Here is a 16061-nt window from a genome sequence, read left to right as displayed (position 1 = left end):
TTTTTTAGAAATTTATCTTGATATTTAATATTCACAATTATGAAACATCTTCTGTTTAAAAATTATAACCTCAGTTTCTAAACTTTTATAAAAATGTATTTCTTTCTAACTAAGAAAGCGAACCCATCAAAAAAATGTAAATTTGTATACATTTACTCTCTCCATTTCCACCTTTTTGTAGTTGTCTAATTGAATAGCTTTTCCATGGCAAAGTCCATGCCAAAGGTCTTCCAGGTGTTGACAATCAATAACAATTGATAGTTAGTTTCAGTTAGAGGGGGATATTTAAAAAAGTTCAATATGCAAATTAAGACATGGGTTAAAAACTTTTCCCTTTAGCAATTTTTTTCAATGTGCAAGTGTGGAAATTACAGCATTGCCTGACATTTTTCCAATTTTCCCCGAATTAAAGTTGAATGCATAGACATTTTTGCACGAAAACTGGGCCAGTAAAATTAAAAAAAAAATACATATAGAGGGGGAAAATTTAAAAAACCGCCCAGTGCGAAGTGCATTTTGCGAATCATTAGCCACATGTTTGCATTCACAGAGGCCTACCAGATACTATAGCCATGTCTAACCCATGTTGGCATATTTGATGATGACCATTAGTGAAGAGTGAAGAGGAGCTTGGATAGGTACTGGGTATAGATGTGGGCGTTACTGCGGAGAGAAAGGTAGCGTGTGAAAAATCAGAAAGCAGCGGCCCACAAAAATCGCAATGGTCACAATTAAACGGTAGCAAAATATAATTACAATCGATAGGAAAGATATTTATAATAATGATGACCAGATTTAGACAGATATACATACACATCTGTGTCTGTGTGTATATGTAAATACACTCGCAGAAAATAAATTTGACTCTGTGTTTGATCTAAAACCAGAGCTCTTTTAAAAGGTGGATTTAATTCATTTATATAAAGAATGATTAACTTCTTGCGATACTAATGACTAAGTTGTACTATTATTTTGTTGCTTAAGTTCTATATATGTATGTGTAAAAATCTCTTAAGTGAGACACCTAAAAAAACTTTTTTATTTTTTACTCAAAAGTACTTATTTCGATTCATATGAATAAAGGAAAAATCTGAAATTTTAACAGTTTTCAAAGATTCGAACTTGTATTAAAGTATGTATATACTTAATATATACTAAATACTATATATGTTAATGAGTGTATCATTTAACTATTAAAACTTAGCTTATAGTCGTTTTCTCTATCCAATTTTCGATATATCCTTGTAGAGGCAAGGACGTAGCCAGATATGGTCAGCAAAGGGCAGCCGCCTCACATAGGGGCATTCGATTTAAGGTGAAATTTTCTTAAATTTTTGTTTAAAACAACTCATTTAGCTTAATTCATTAAAAAATGTTCTATTTTTCTTTATGAGGAGTAATTTTTAGAATAAAATAAGTTAAAATATGGATGCTCTCCCCTTAATTTGAATCCTGGCTACGTTTTTTTAAAGAGTGTAGAATTAGAAGAAGATGGAGACGGGTTTGATCCCATGAAGTATATATAAATATAAGAATATATTGTATTCTATATCTAGTATATATAAATAATAAAATATATTCTTTATCAGCTTTAGCATTAGTATTATAAAAGAACGACTGGAATGAAACTTTCAATTTAAGCGTTTTTATTGCCCAATTGATATTAAGTTTAACAATTTGGCGTATCGGATCCCTATTAATATATAGCTGCCATATAAATCATCTATTAAAGTAACTACTTTACTAAGAAATATCTTATAATGTTGAAAAATAAACAAACCTTGGGCTTACAAATTAGTGAAAAATTTCGAATAGTAAAAAAATTATTGTATATTTTTTTTGTTAAATATATTTAAAATCTATCCAGACTTGGACAATGATTAAATTCGTTGAAAAACATATAAAACATGGCATTAACAAAAGTATACTAAAAAAGAAAAGCCGCAGGAGGGTTCATCGGGTGGGTCTTTAATCGTTTATCCTCTGAGACCAAGGAGACTAGCCCTACGAGTCAGGATCAGGCCTGAAAGGCAAATCCAGAGGATGCAATCTTTTTAGTCTGCGAGGTAAGTTTTCATTGGGCAGGTCTGCTGCCAGTCGGTTGGGGTGATTGGTGAGTCTGCCGAAGTAGTGAACTCCGAATCTCAGGACCTCCTTGTGAACTGAGGGGATTTGTTAGTCCCTGTGTAGAACAGAGTTCCGGACATAGAAGGGGACAGCTACCAATCAACGTAGCAGCTTGTTTTGGAACCTTTGTAGTATTCCCACGTTGGAGTGATAAAAAATATTCGAGAAACGAAACATATTCAATGAAATTTATTGAAGTAATTAAAGATTTTATATTGGGTACATAAATGACCATTGTACAAGCGTACATAAATGTCGATACAGCCAAAATTAACCTCTTCTCATTTATATTTAAACTTAGTTGCGATCGAAACCAAAATGTTTTAATCTTTAGTTCTCAATCCGAAGAAGAGAGGGTTTTTGTTATACCTACCCAAATGGCTAATGAAATGCGATAAATGAGCTCAAAAAGTTGCCCCCAAATCCATCACTGAAATATATACGATCTCTATCGATATGATCGATTTTTTATTAATTAAACTTTCAAACACAATACTAAGAATAAAGAGCATTTTTGAATATGTTTTCCATGTTTTCAACAAGTTATTAAATATTGCATAACTCTCATATTGAAATTCATAAATTTTCCATAGCATACTTTAGAGAGGTGCGTCCTTTCTGCTTGGAAATATAATTAATTTTTAATTGTTTTGATTAATGAGATTAAACTTAAAAAACTTAAACACTTTATAAATAACTAGCAGCTGATTTAAGTATATATTATTATAGAACAATAAATTTTAGAATTTTTTAAACTCTTTAAGTGTTTTTATGAACAAAAAGTGGAAAAATGTTGAACTTTTAATTTTATATACTTTATGGGATGAAAATCGTCTCCATCTTCTTCAAATAAAACGCAAGATAAACCAAATATGTTTCTAATTGATATCATTTTTTTTTCAGTGTATTTGTATAAGCAGAAGACAATTTGTTTGGCACATCTTGATATCTGTGAGAGAGCTTTTCAGTTTTTGATTGTTTAAACAATTTTTCCCATCAGAAACTATCGATGCGAACTTTTTTTTTTTTCGTATATTTTTTCTGTTGTTTTCTATGTTGTCTTTTTTGAATCTTACTTTTGTTGTTTTTGTAGAGTTTTTTGAGAAGTCTTTTTTTCTTTTTCTGTTGAATCATTGACCAAGTCGGGCAACAGTCAACAGTTGTTGGCTTTGGTGGTTGCTAGTGGGAGTTGACCGTAAAGTAAAGGGAAAGAATGGAAAGGAAAGCAAAAAGAATGAAAACAAAGGCAGAGAAAGAAAAGGTGTGCGGCCTAAAACAAATAAACATAGACACCTACCCATAGATGAGGAGTAAAAGAGAGAGAGAGAGAGGTAGGGAGATAGCAAGAGCGACCCCTTTAGAGTAATGGCAAAAAGGTAAACAACATTTTGCGGATTTCACGCCAGGACTCAGACACTGTAGAGAGAGAGAGAGGATTGCAAATGAGTATGAGAGAGGCATAACTGATCCTATTAGGCTGACTGACTGGCGCCATGTCTAGATGCAATTATGCCAGGACATGCCCATTGCTCTCACTGGCAGTCTCACCTTATGCCCATGGCCCGGATTAGGCACACACACACACACACACAAAAAGGGACTTAATCCAGTTTTGCTTAACTTGGCAGGTAAGACACTAGCCAGTCAGCCAGACTGGTTCACCTGAACAGCCAGCGGAAAAGCCAAATAAAACCATAAAAAATATACAAAAAGTCGGAACATTAAATAAATAAAATGATAAAGTCAAAGTCAGAGTTGGAGTTGGAGTTGGAGTTCGGCGATGAAGATGGATATGAAAGGCAGCTGATGCGTCTGCTGCCGGTTGGAACTTCAAATTAAAACCCCATTGGCATTTTGGCACGCATGTTTGAATCGGTTGCCAAACAGTGGCGTCGTTCTAACTATATAGGAGGGGGATCCCAGAACTAATATAATTGAATTGTGGTATAAGTCGTTTTTGGATTTTATTAACTAGTAAGTCAGATTTTGCTTTCAAATTTTAATCCTTCATAGCATATTTTTTGGTCCATTCACGGGCATTTCGTATGGCCTCCTCTTTGTTTTGTTTCCACATTTGGGCCACATCATTGGCCAGGGGATCATCCGGATTGGGGAGACTTAACAAGGCCTGGATCGACAAAAGCACGGTGCGTATCTGCAAGGCTGGACTCCATTTATCCTTGAGCACATCCAGACAAATGCGTCCCAAACGATCAATATTTGGATGGAATATTTTCGTTACGAAACGTACTTTTGGCGGCGACATTGGATAATCCTCGGGAAGAAACAGTTCCAATTCGAAAAGACCTCCCTCAAAGGGTGAATCCACGGGTCCAGCCATAATCACATGGAAATATCGTACATTCTTCTCATCGGGCACAGCATCTATCCCAGGCACTGGATCCTTAATTAGCCTCTCTGTCTCCATTGTAATGCGACGTGGCAAACGGCTCATTTTTTTTTCATTTAAGTTGCTTGTTTTTTTTTTGTTGTTGTTTTCTTAAATTTCAAGCAAGTTAATAAGAAAATATAAAGCACTCTGAAATTTATTTGGCATTTTAGTCAAAGGTTTCTACTTTTCGATAGTTATCGGGCAACAATTTTATCGTATTAGGGAGGAAACTTTTTCGATTCCCATATTTCTCCCTCATTGTGCGCCTCTGCTGCATAGGAAAGTGGATGGGGGAGAACCTACTCGATTCGTCTTGGCTCATCATTAAAAGGCCACGTTTTATGTTAAGCCGCCGTCTGGCAAAAGTCAAAAGCCAATTTGCCAATTTCTTGCCGCCAAAAACAAAAGCAAAACTTGAAAAGAAATCCAAAATAAAAACAGCCCCAAAAAAACCCTTAGGCAGCCCCTTTGATTTTTGTTTTGTTGTTTGAGATATTTCTTTCCCTTTTTGTTTTTTGTGTTTTTCGGGTAGTAAAAATCTGCTTCGACTAGATCTAAACAAAAATTACACTCATGGGCATAATTCAATCAGCATCAGCGATCATCAGCGCATTATCAATCACGGCGGCTACTTGTCTTGGCCGGTGAGTCAAGAGACAAGATACCAACTTGAGGTGAGGTGAGCTGGAGCCAAAGTGAAGCCAAGTCAATCAGCCGTTGTGAAACACGTTTGAAAGTCATTAAACTTAAATGATTCACTTTCTGAGCCATAAATTTCGCCACTAACTGGCGCTGGAGACTGTTGCCCGATGTTGCTCTTGCTGAAAGCTTCTGCAATAATCGAAAAAATTGCTAAATAATCGCCTTAAATGAGTCTATAAAAGTGAACACCCCTGAGAGACACAGAGATCACTCCCAAAATGTCCGATCTTTGACCAACACGGTGATGGGTGTGGGCGGGGGTGGGGGGAAAATGGGGGAGAACCTTAAAAGAAAAAAAAAAGAAGTAGCTCAAAGTGAATTTTCATTGCCAACGGAAGTCGTAAATCAAATATACACAAAAACAAAAAATGTATACAATATTTTTAGGCCTAGAAATCTGGCTATGAATAAATGGATGGGGTAGGGGATAGAAGGCTAGAAGGGGGACTTCTTTCATTCCAAAAGAGCATCCGCCATCCGAGTGAGGTTTGTTTTTGTTGCTACTAACCAATTTCGGGTAAGACGACAGCCATAATAATAGGGGCCACTTTGCCGCCGTCGCCGACATTGCCGTTGTTGCCGCTGTTGTTGTTGTTGTTGTAGTCGTTGCTGCTGCTGCTGCCACGCAACCGCAGCAACAACACCGCACGCTATGTTAGAAAGATGCCCATGGGCTCAGAGGGGCAGGAGGGCATCCATTGTATTGGCTAAGCGGGGGGTTCCGACAAGGTATTTGTGTGTTTCATCTACGTTTCCGTTTCAATGTTTTTCAAAAGACGCCATCATGAGAGAGAGATGAAATTGTCATGGCAGTTGCTCGGTTCCCCTCCCCCCCGATCAGTAGTCGCTGCTGGTGGCGACAACATCGAATCACAGCAACTCACGCAGCTTTTGTATTGGCCACATACACTTTCGACCACAAAGCTCTACGATTTCTTTAAAGTGTTCGAGTTGGTAATTCATAAATTTTATATCCCTCATAAATTTGTTGCAAACAAGAACGTAAGAAATATAAATATAATGAAATAAACACATAATGCCAATTTAGGAATAAGAAGAATCAAGTTAGCCCCTCTTATTCCCTCTTACTTTGAGACTTATGGATAATCAAATGAAAAAAGAAGGCCCAATCTTATAGATAACCAACTGAAAAAAGATTGGGCCCTCAAAGTATCATCATATATGTATATGCATATATATATAAGTATATAATGTGCAGGTTGTCTTTTGAGAATTTTATGAATGTGAACGATTTAAAACCAGGTCTAGAAATTGTTATAGAGTCATTCTTAACTATTTGAAAACAACTTTTAAGTTTAAGTTGGTAAAACTGATCCACAAAGTTTATGAAATTCAAATAAACTGTTGCTTTCTTGTTATAAGGAAATTTCACTATTACAAGAAATTGCTGAAGTTTGTCCAATGCCAAGTTTTAGTTCCCGCAATTTACTATTGACAAATAATACAAAAATGGTTTTTATAAATTTCAAAACGTATATAGAAGACACATTTAAAAATACTTTTCAATTCATTCCTTTTTGGCCATTAAGCAAGTTAATAAATTGATATTACAGATAGACCTCACTTTTCTGTGAGTAACAAATTAATTATAACAATAATTCCAGCAATATTGTCAATAAATATTTTCCTTATACATAGCTAAGCGTCTATATCTTTCTCTTTCATGCATAAGATATAAATATATAGTCCCCAAATTATACGATAGTCAGTTAAGAGTCTAAGAGAGAATGAATAGAATTCATCAAGAAATAAATTTTATAAACGTATAGATGTTCTCACGCAAGACAAAATAGTAAAGAAAAATTAGACAGACAGACGGTCTATAAGTTATCGGTTCGAGACATGTCCTAAAAAAAAGAGGAGATAAGAAGAAGAAATAAAAGTTACCAAAAACACTTCTGAAGCCGCAAATAATATAATTGAATATTTTAAAAGCAATCGATGCTGAAAACCTTTAATATTAAATACAATAAAATAAATAAAATTTTAATATTACATTTTTTTTATTATTAAATTTAAAATAAAATTTTGTATATTATTGGGTCAAGTGGTAATCGAAAAGAATATTTTATAAATGTAAGTAGTTTATTATTTTTTTACAGACTTAAAAAATAAATATAAATATTTTTTCGGGACTATAATACAAACTAAAAGATTACTTTCCAATGTGAAAGTTAGAACATGGAAGCAAATCGGTCAAATACGATGCAGAAAGATAATTTTTTAATTTTTCATATATGTACATATAAATTTGGTAGTCAACCAAACTTCTTTTAAGACTGTATTTTGGCCAATTTATAACCAATTCTAAAAAGTTAAATATTGATAAAATAGCAATTCAGCATATTTTAAAATGGCATCAAACACTTGGTTATTTGAAAAAGATAATTTTGAAACCAATTTTTGGAGAGAAATATGATACATCACGATTTTTTGTAAAAATTGGAAAAGTTTAGTTTTCGAGATTAAAGTGCATATCAAAAGGCATCATTCTAACTCGAAAATAACAACATCAATTTTTCAAAAATCTCAAAAATTGACTAATTGGAAATTCATGAAATTATGAATTATTGGAATCTTTTGCTGTTCATTGGCATTTTTGTGGTCTCTTTTGAAAAGCTAACTTAATAATTTTCAAGAGTTTATTTCTATTTAAAATTAAATTGGAAAAGCATTTAAAGAAGATATCATATTCGAAAATCAATTAACTTTTGGCAAAGCTAAAGACTCCCAAAATTAAAATTTATTAATAACGTTTAGAATTTTTTTAAATTAAATTTTTGTTTTATTTACCTTTTCAACTCACTTTATTTTGGTTAATGAATGAACATTCAATTTACTTTCCAATGATTTTTCAGAAGCGCTCTGACGTCACAGGGCCCTTTAAGTCACAGGACCCTTAGTAATTGCTAATCCTGCTATATGGCTAATCCATCACTGAGTTTATAACTATGAAGAAAGACAAGAAGATAATATATATTATGACCAATAGAACTTATTGTTAGCTAAATGACATTTATGTTTTAGTTCGATTGTAAATATTTATGAGTAGATTGAATATATGTAAATAAAATTATAGACATAGCTTTAGTTGCGGCTTTATCTATTAATTTAAAACAAGATTTCTTCCATCACGTCAATCAAATGACTTCTCGCTGTCTCTCTCTCTCTCTATCTCGCTGTCTTTCTCTCTCTATCTCTCTGTGTCTCTCTCATGACTCAAACTGCAATAGATCAAAGTTGTGGAAATGAAAATCGATCAAATCACATTGAATTGTGTAATCAAAACGTTTCTCATTCAAAAGCCAAGACCTCAATAAACCGAAAGCAACAAAATGAATGTAAAGCAATTAACAATACAACAATTGTAATTACAATTCTATTTGATTTCAGAACATGAACATGAAACAATATCATATACATTTCGAATGTTGTTTGATTGTTATTTTTTTGGGAGTTACATACTAAATAAAAACAGAACGAGATAGTAGATGCTTCTGGGGAAGGGGGATGAAGGTTTTGGGAGGGGCGGGAGACTGATGTTAAGGGCAACCTACAACGCAGTTTTTCCATGGCTAGCGGCAAATTGACGGCAATTTATTAATTCAAAAAAATGGCCACAAAAAACAAAAAAAAAAAACAGGCCTCAGTAAAAACTGGAATTGGGAATGGGAAAAAATGGAAATGCAAAAAAAAAAACAGAAAAAGTTAAATAAACGCAAATCCTATTTGTCAATTTATTTGAGCAAGTATGCGTGCAATCAGAAAATAGCAACAACAACAATGGAAAAAATAAAAACCCAACAACAAAATGTCAATTGCTTAAGCAAATTGCGCATAATTGACATTTTTTTCTCATTTTTTTGCCCCTCCAATTTGCTCAGTCGTCGGCAAAGGCTTTTGTTAGATTTTCATGTGGAAATCTGTGCCCCTTTCCCCACCTTTCGCCCTCCCCGCATCCCTCACATTCCATCTAAACCCCTATCTAATCATTGGTAACGTTTGTCACGCCCTAAAACCATAAAACTGTCCACTTCAAATGATTTAATTTCCCAAATATTTTCCAACATAAATCTATATATACGTATATATATATACCTGAATAGTACAATGCAATCTCAACAAGTGTCAACAACGATTGTGTTGGTGGCCACATCAAATGGCCAGATGCTTGAATGCCGCCAATGTGATGGAATTTTATGGTTATGGTTTGTTTTTCGTTATGCCATCTCCTCTACTCTCATTAGTGACCTATGACCTGTGACCAAACCCACACACACACACACATACACACACACAGTGAGATAGGGAGGGTCAGTCCTTGTGTGGCTTTAACAATTATAGTCCTTTTGTTGCTCAATCTGTTGTAACACTTGTTTCTCTTTGGCCACAATGGTCCTTGGTTTCATAATTTACGCCTAAAAGGATTTCACAGCTCATAGATAATCCCATTGGCATTATAATGAGCATCTTTTGTTCACATTTTGTTTCAGCTATCTATCTATATACCAAGAAATATCACAAAACCACATAAAGAGAGAAAAAAACTTGCTAAAAAATCCAAATCAACAGATTTATGATTTTTCAATAGTCTTTCTTTAATGTGAATCTGAATACATATATTCATAAGTTGTTATTCATGAATAGGCAATTGCAGATTATCTCTTGTTGGGATTATCATACATGAAGAAATTCTTTTTATATTTAAATCTATTAACTGGTATATTAACCACCTTACAATTGTGATTAAAGAATATAAATGATATATAGAAAATGGAAAAGTTAAAATTATACTTACAAAAAAATTATACAAAATGAAAATGGATAAAATTACATCCAAATTATTTTCTACCAACAGCTACTATAATAAGCCTTATAATAAGGTCCTTTTAAAGTCTGTGGCGTTATTAAACAAAAAGATTGAATGTCTTTTGCTGTTGTTTTATACCCTTGCAAAAAGGGTATATTAATTTTGGGCAGAAGTGTGCAACGCATAGAAGGAAGCATCTCCGAACATATAAAGTATTTATATTCTTGATCAGCACGACGAGACGAGTTCAAATAGCCATGTCCGTCCGTCTGTCCGTCCGTCTGTGTCAACGCAAACAGGAGTTGTATATCTAGGATTCAACTATATCATGTAGTCAATTACACATATAAACGACTCTGCCGAATTTGATAAAGATCGGGTAACTATATCATAAAGTTCCCATAAGAGCAATCGGTGGAACACAGTGACTTTGATCAATATCATCATTATTTCCTATGCTAAGATAAAACGTTTTTCCACTTTGATGGCTATAGGTAAGGAAAGAGTTACCAAAAACGTTGCAAGGGTATACAAACTTTGATACGGTCGAAGTTAGCCACGGCCCTCTGGATTTTTTTTTAAATTGCAACGTAAAATGTTATTTTCATATACAAATTATAAGGATATTTGTGTCAAAATTTTCAAAATGTAAAAAATAATTTGTTTATATTCTGGTTTGGTTTCAAACTTAATTATGTATTATTTATTTATTTATAATAAAGTTAGGTGCTAACAGCTAAGGCCTTCGGCTTGGTACATTAACATTTTTACATATTTAAATGTTTACTTAAGATTATAATAGGTGGTATGTTTTGGGATTGTATTTGGGATGTATTCTCTGGAGTGGGACTTGAAAGGATGAAGAGGAGGCAGTTATTTTTAAGGCAATCTTTAAGTATATGCGCAATATTGAGGTGACTTGAACATAGACAGTTTTGGCATGGGATGATATCCATGGGGTCGATATACATTTGTTGTGTGAGCCTTGTGTGTCCTAGTCTAAGGCTTAATATTTTTATTTGGTCTCTACGTGTAATGATGTTTTGGCTAAAGTATTTTAGGTAGTAGCTTGAGTTCAATTCACATTTTTAGATAAATTGCACAGACTGATAAAATTTATCCAAAGGCTAGGCTGTATACTCTTCTATGCTGTGTTCAAATTGTCGAATTGCTCAGATTTCCTATGGTTTTGAAAATATTGTAATTTGTGCAATAATTTGGATTTCTGTGTTATGTGAAGAACGATGATAATCCTTGAACAAATATGATGTTTGTTCCTTTGAATGCCCATGAATTTACTAAACTATCTTTACTTAACCCTGAGAATTATGGTTTTGAATTTTGCAAGTTTGATATTCTTTAGTTTATCAAGTTATAGCGAAAAAAACTAGATACCGAACCAACAGTTTACTGTCCTATATACATACTTGTCACTTAAGTTCTAAAACTTTTTGCCCTAGATTGCAAATTTTTTACTTTACAAGGGTTAAGCAGTGGTTAACAACAAAAACACACAAATTGCACAGTTCTATAATAAACATTTTGATGCTACATACATAGATATATCCTAAATATGAAAAAATTCCAAACTTTTGGAAAACTCATTTAGACTCAGAAGACCATAGTCTAATAGAAAAGCGTACTGTGTGTTATCAATGCGTGTTATCAATGTTATAATGTTATATGATTATCTGAAATAATATACATAAAGACATTATTATAACTACTTGGCTAAAACCAGGATATAATTGGGAAAACTGTCCTATATTACCCAACAATTTTTTTTTTTTTTTTTGTATAAGTAATTTTTTAAATACTAGAATACTGCCTGTTAGTTTTAGCACAGTAGCGGATCTACGGGGGGTGAAAACGGGTAAATTTCCCCACCAAAACTCCGAGTCGGATAGACAATCGGAGTTTGGTTAAGAAATTTTACTTGGTCAAACAAATTTTTAGCATAATGCTTTCTTGGGCCTCAAATTGTTTACAAAAGAATCAAAATAATCTGTTAAAAACATGGATCCCGTAGTAAAAGTAATGATTGATAACCGAGTTTAAATTGATAACCAAAAGACATCATTTTATTGGGAGAACCAGACGTTACAGACATTTTTTCCTTCCACTGCAACACCTGAGGATAGATCTTATGCATAAATACATTTCAGATATATTACAATAAATCTAATCTAATAGAAATGCAGACTTAATTGAAGTAGAAACCTATCCATGGTGTTAGGTAATAAATAAGGGATAAATTTTTCAAAAATAACACAAAAATGGAGTTTAGAAATAAATGTTCTATTTGAGCTTCTTATTAGAAGAATCCACAATGAAAATATAAACAATTTCCAATAGAATTTGTGAAAAATTTCTACAAAATTACCATATAGAAACAGAATTTTTGGAACTTTGCTGTTTTCTATATTATCAATTAGTCTATATAATATATATATTATACTGCTGACCAAGTCAAGTGAAACAGTTTAAATAGCCGACAAGATGATAATGATAAGTATTCAATAACTATTCAGTATATAGTCCAACTCATTCGCCCAATTGAACAGGCGAATGAACAAATCTGAACCTAAACCTATTCATGAATGACCAAAAAAATGAAGTTTTTTATGTTTTTTGTTGTTCTCTTATCGCTTAAAGGCAATCAAAACGGAAGTTGAGTTCAATTTTTGATTGGTGAAATTATCTACGAAAATGTTTTAAATCAGATCTGCTGCGTTGGGTAAATAAATTGAGTTCAAGAGAGTGGAAATCTCTGCTGTGTGAGTTGACCAATTGAATTAGAGACAAGAGAGTAAGGAGAGTAGCCAAAGGTAGGAGATGGCAATGGGAGATGGGAGAGGGGGGAGCACTACTCATGAATGGGCATGAGATCAGCATGTTTGAACCCATTTTTCTCACCTGTTAAAGTTGTAAATCGTTTAACCGCCTGTTGAGATCGTCGTCGTCTTATTCGTCTTCGTCGTCCTCCTTGAGAGGCTTCGATTGACTTCCACTTCGATTGCAGTTTGGAGGAGGAGGATTGAGTTTTTGGATTGGGTCGTTGGGACTTGGCTCGTTTTTGGGTTTTTGAACCAAGTCATACGATTTAATTGCTTCGATTGTGTCAGCAGTTTTATGTTGTCTTCATTTCTTCGCATCTCTCTCTCTTGTGTTGCGGAAGGGGGCGGTCGATGAGTTTTGGTGCTCAGAGGCGCTCAATAATTTGATGATCATAATCAATGGCTTTGACTGACATTTGCTGCCGCTGCCGCTGAGGCGGCTATGGTTTAGCTTTTCCTTCTTTCTCTTCTGGATTTCAATGTTTTCTTTTCGGCAAACGAACAAAAGAGCAAAAAAGATATAAGAAAGATGTGGAGGAGGGGGTAAAGGAAACAAAAAGTTGTTGAAAGCCGTTTTATCCTTTTGATGCTTCAAACGCAATGATGTTGCGATGTTGCAAGTCAAGTGTTTTGTTTGGGGCATTTGAAAGGATGCCGCCAATTTGTATAGACCACGAGTTCGGTTCAGCTGCAACAAGGATAACAAGGCTTCAATCCACCAACATCGACCAAGAGTCAAAAGAAAGAGCGTGGGAGACGTTGGTTTCTTTTGTTTTTCTACCTCATTTGCCTTAAATATATATTCAAAATCCGTTTCTGTTGTTTCGGTTTCGGCATACTTACTGGTTTTTTTTCTTTGTTTTTAATGTTTGAATCGCATGCGTAGGTTTTCTATGACGATTAAAACCCTCATATGTCAACTTGGCCCATTCATCATCGTCTCCAGAGTCAGAGGCAGAAGTTGGAGTCAGAGTCAGAAGTTGGAGTCAGAAGTCGAGACAGAAGACAGAGAAGAGAAGAGTAGTCGCCAGACACTTGTCCCGTTCACAGACCAAAACACGGGGACAACCATTGCCTGCCTGCCAGCCTGCCCGCCTGATGAGCTCAAATCTCATCAAGAAGTGTCTGTGTCTGGCTTTTAACATTCAGCATATGTATATGTAGCTGGAGTAGATATAAACATATTTATATTTTGGAACTTACAGCACCTACTTCACTTTCGAGTCTTTGGAGTGAGACATAGGCCCCTCTCTACAAGCCCCTAAGACTGTGTGTGCCTGAGTTGATGACTTAATTTTCATTTCAGTCTAGAGAACATGCACTGTAAAAAAATGTTTACAACTTACTCAACTTGATATCAAAGTGAAGTTTTGTAGGGATATAGACAATCTCCGGCGGGACCTCGAAAAAAGTGGTTTGCGGTGAACTCGGTACGGTAACTCGTTACAGAATCATTACAAATAAAAAAATCAAATTGCATTAGTTGAAGGACAAAATTCCACAGGTAACGCTGTCGAGTTTTTATTTTTAATTTTTTGTTTTTCGATTTTTAAAGGTAATTGAAGTTTAAAAGCCCCGTTATTCGCTCAAAAAACCGAGTTATTTGTTGTTGTAAAAATAAAAAAATTAGTGAAGAAGTACTGTGCAAAATTTCAAAACGATTCGTCCAGTAGATTTTGCAGTATCGTGTTCACCGACTTTGAAAATGGCAACTTTTCAGGAGAGCGTTTTAAAGTTTTGGACAACCAAAAATCTAATTAAAAACGGTCGGCCGACCATATAAGCATTCATCTGCTTATAACTTTAGAAGTTAACTCGGATCGATCTAAAATTTTAAGAAACTATTAAAGAGATGTGTGCTCAGAAATTAAAAAAAAAAATTTAAATACTATACCCCTCCCTTAATAAATACATCTGAACAGAAAATTGGAACACTTTATCGCTTAATAAATGCTATTTAATAAGTAAGATTTAATTTGTAAAATCCCATAGAGCTTTAAAGATTCAAAATATAGGGAAAAGCATAGTGTCTCACAACTCCCAAATCTTTAGAACATCCAACTTTTCCTACAAATATGTATGTACGAATCTGAAACATATATCCTAGGGGTACCCGATCAGAAAATTAACATTTTTGGCTTAGAAAAGTCAGTAATTTTTCAGCGAGGCGTTTCGATAGATTGAGAATTTTTCGAAATTGCGCGACCACTTCAAAGATTCACTATTTGGGTGTATAAACAGATGGAAAAAGTTAAAAATCATGGAAAATATTGACATTTCCGGAATGTTTAGATCCCCCAGACTGGGATCTTGGGTTCGTCCATACATTTTTAACAGAAAAGAAATTATGGTATACTCAAATGTAGTTGTAGATATAGTAAAACCAAGTTTGTAAAGAAATAGTTCAATCAAAAACTAAATTAAAACTCTTTATTATAATCTTAATAGCGCAAAGTCTCTTTCTGGATATAAAAATGGAACTTTTTACAAAGATATAGAACAGACTAAAGAGTTTTTGAGTTTGAGAAGAGCCCAATAAAACTTTCTTCATATAAAATATTGAATAAAATGATGTAAAGGATGATCTCTTCATGACTCTATATATCACCCAAATGGTTTTATTTCCCCCTCATGATAGTAGACATATTTTCTTTCAGTGTAATGTTCTTGGCTAAGTTCCTGTATAACCCAAATGGCCTCTACATTTACATACACAGAGTCAGCTAGCGATCGGTTTACTGGTTCTGGTGGTGATGCTGATGCTGGTGGGTACTAGTACAGGTGCCTCTGACACTAACTGAAGTTTTGGAGTTTTTTGGAGTTGGAGTTACATTTGGTGGCTGTAGCTTGGAGCCAGTCGCCTACTTGAGCGTCAGCACAGTGACACACGCAAGTGTTTGGCTTGTCTTTTGGTTTCCATCTCCAACTACATCTCCTCCCCCAAATGTTGCCAGCGTCAACGAAACCCTCAGCTCTTTTAACCCTCATCACTTGGCCATGATGCAGCGTTTTTTTGTGTTACCCTATTGCAATGTTGTTAGTCTTGTTGTTGCTGTTGTTGTTGCTGTTGCTGCTGCTGCTCTTGTTGACTACAAGTATTTGCTGTAATCATTATGGTAGCGCCTTCTGCATTGCTTTTGGATGATAAATCTATCTTTTATTAGCATTTCAA

At 34.3% G+C, this 16061-nt stretch overlaps 1 protein-coding gene across 1 annotated transcript; it reads right to left on the bottom strand.

Moving 5' to 3' along the window:
* Positions 1-4061: 4061 nt before the first annotated feature.
* LOC6640366 (ubiquitin-conjugating enzyme E2 N) lies at positions 4062-4624 on the bottom strand. The gene has a single exon (XM_002062923.4). It carries the CDS (start codon positions 4580-4582, stop codon positions 4127-4129), a length of 456 nt encoding a protein of 151 aa, XP_002062959.1. The 5' UTR covers positions 4583-4624; the 3' UTR covers positions 4062-4126.
* Positions 4625-16061: the final 11437 nt, after the last annotated feature.

This window comes from Drosophila willistoni (genome assembly GCF_018902025.1).
Source record: "Drosophila willistoni isolate 14030-0811.24 chromosome 2L unlocalized genomic scaffold, UCI_dwil_1.1 Seg196, whole genome shotgun sequence".
NCBI lineage: Eukaryota > Metazoa > Arthropoda > Insecta > Diptera > Drosophilidae > Drosophila > Drosophila willistoni.
The sequence above is the reverse complement of the archived record's forward strand: the minus strand, read 5'-3'. Positions and strand labels throughout refer to the sequence as shown.

Bases quoted from the DNA above. Each gene is read 5' to 3' on its own strand.
- LOC6640366 (XM_002062923.4), bottom strand. From the start codon at position 4,582: ATGAGCCGTTTGCCACGTCGCATTACAATGGAGACAGAGAGGCTAATT.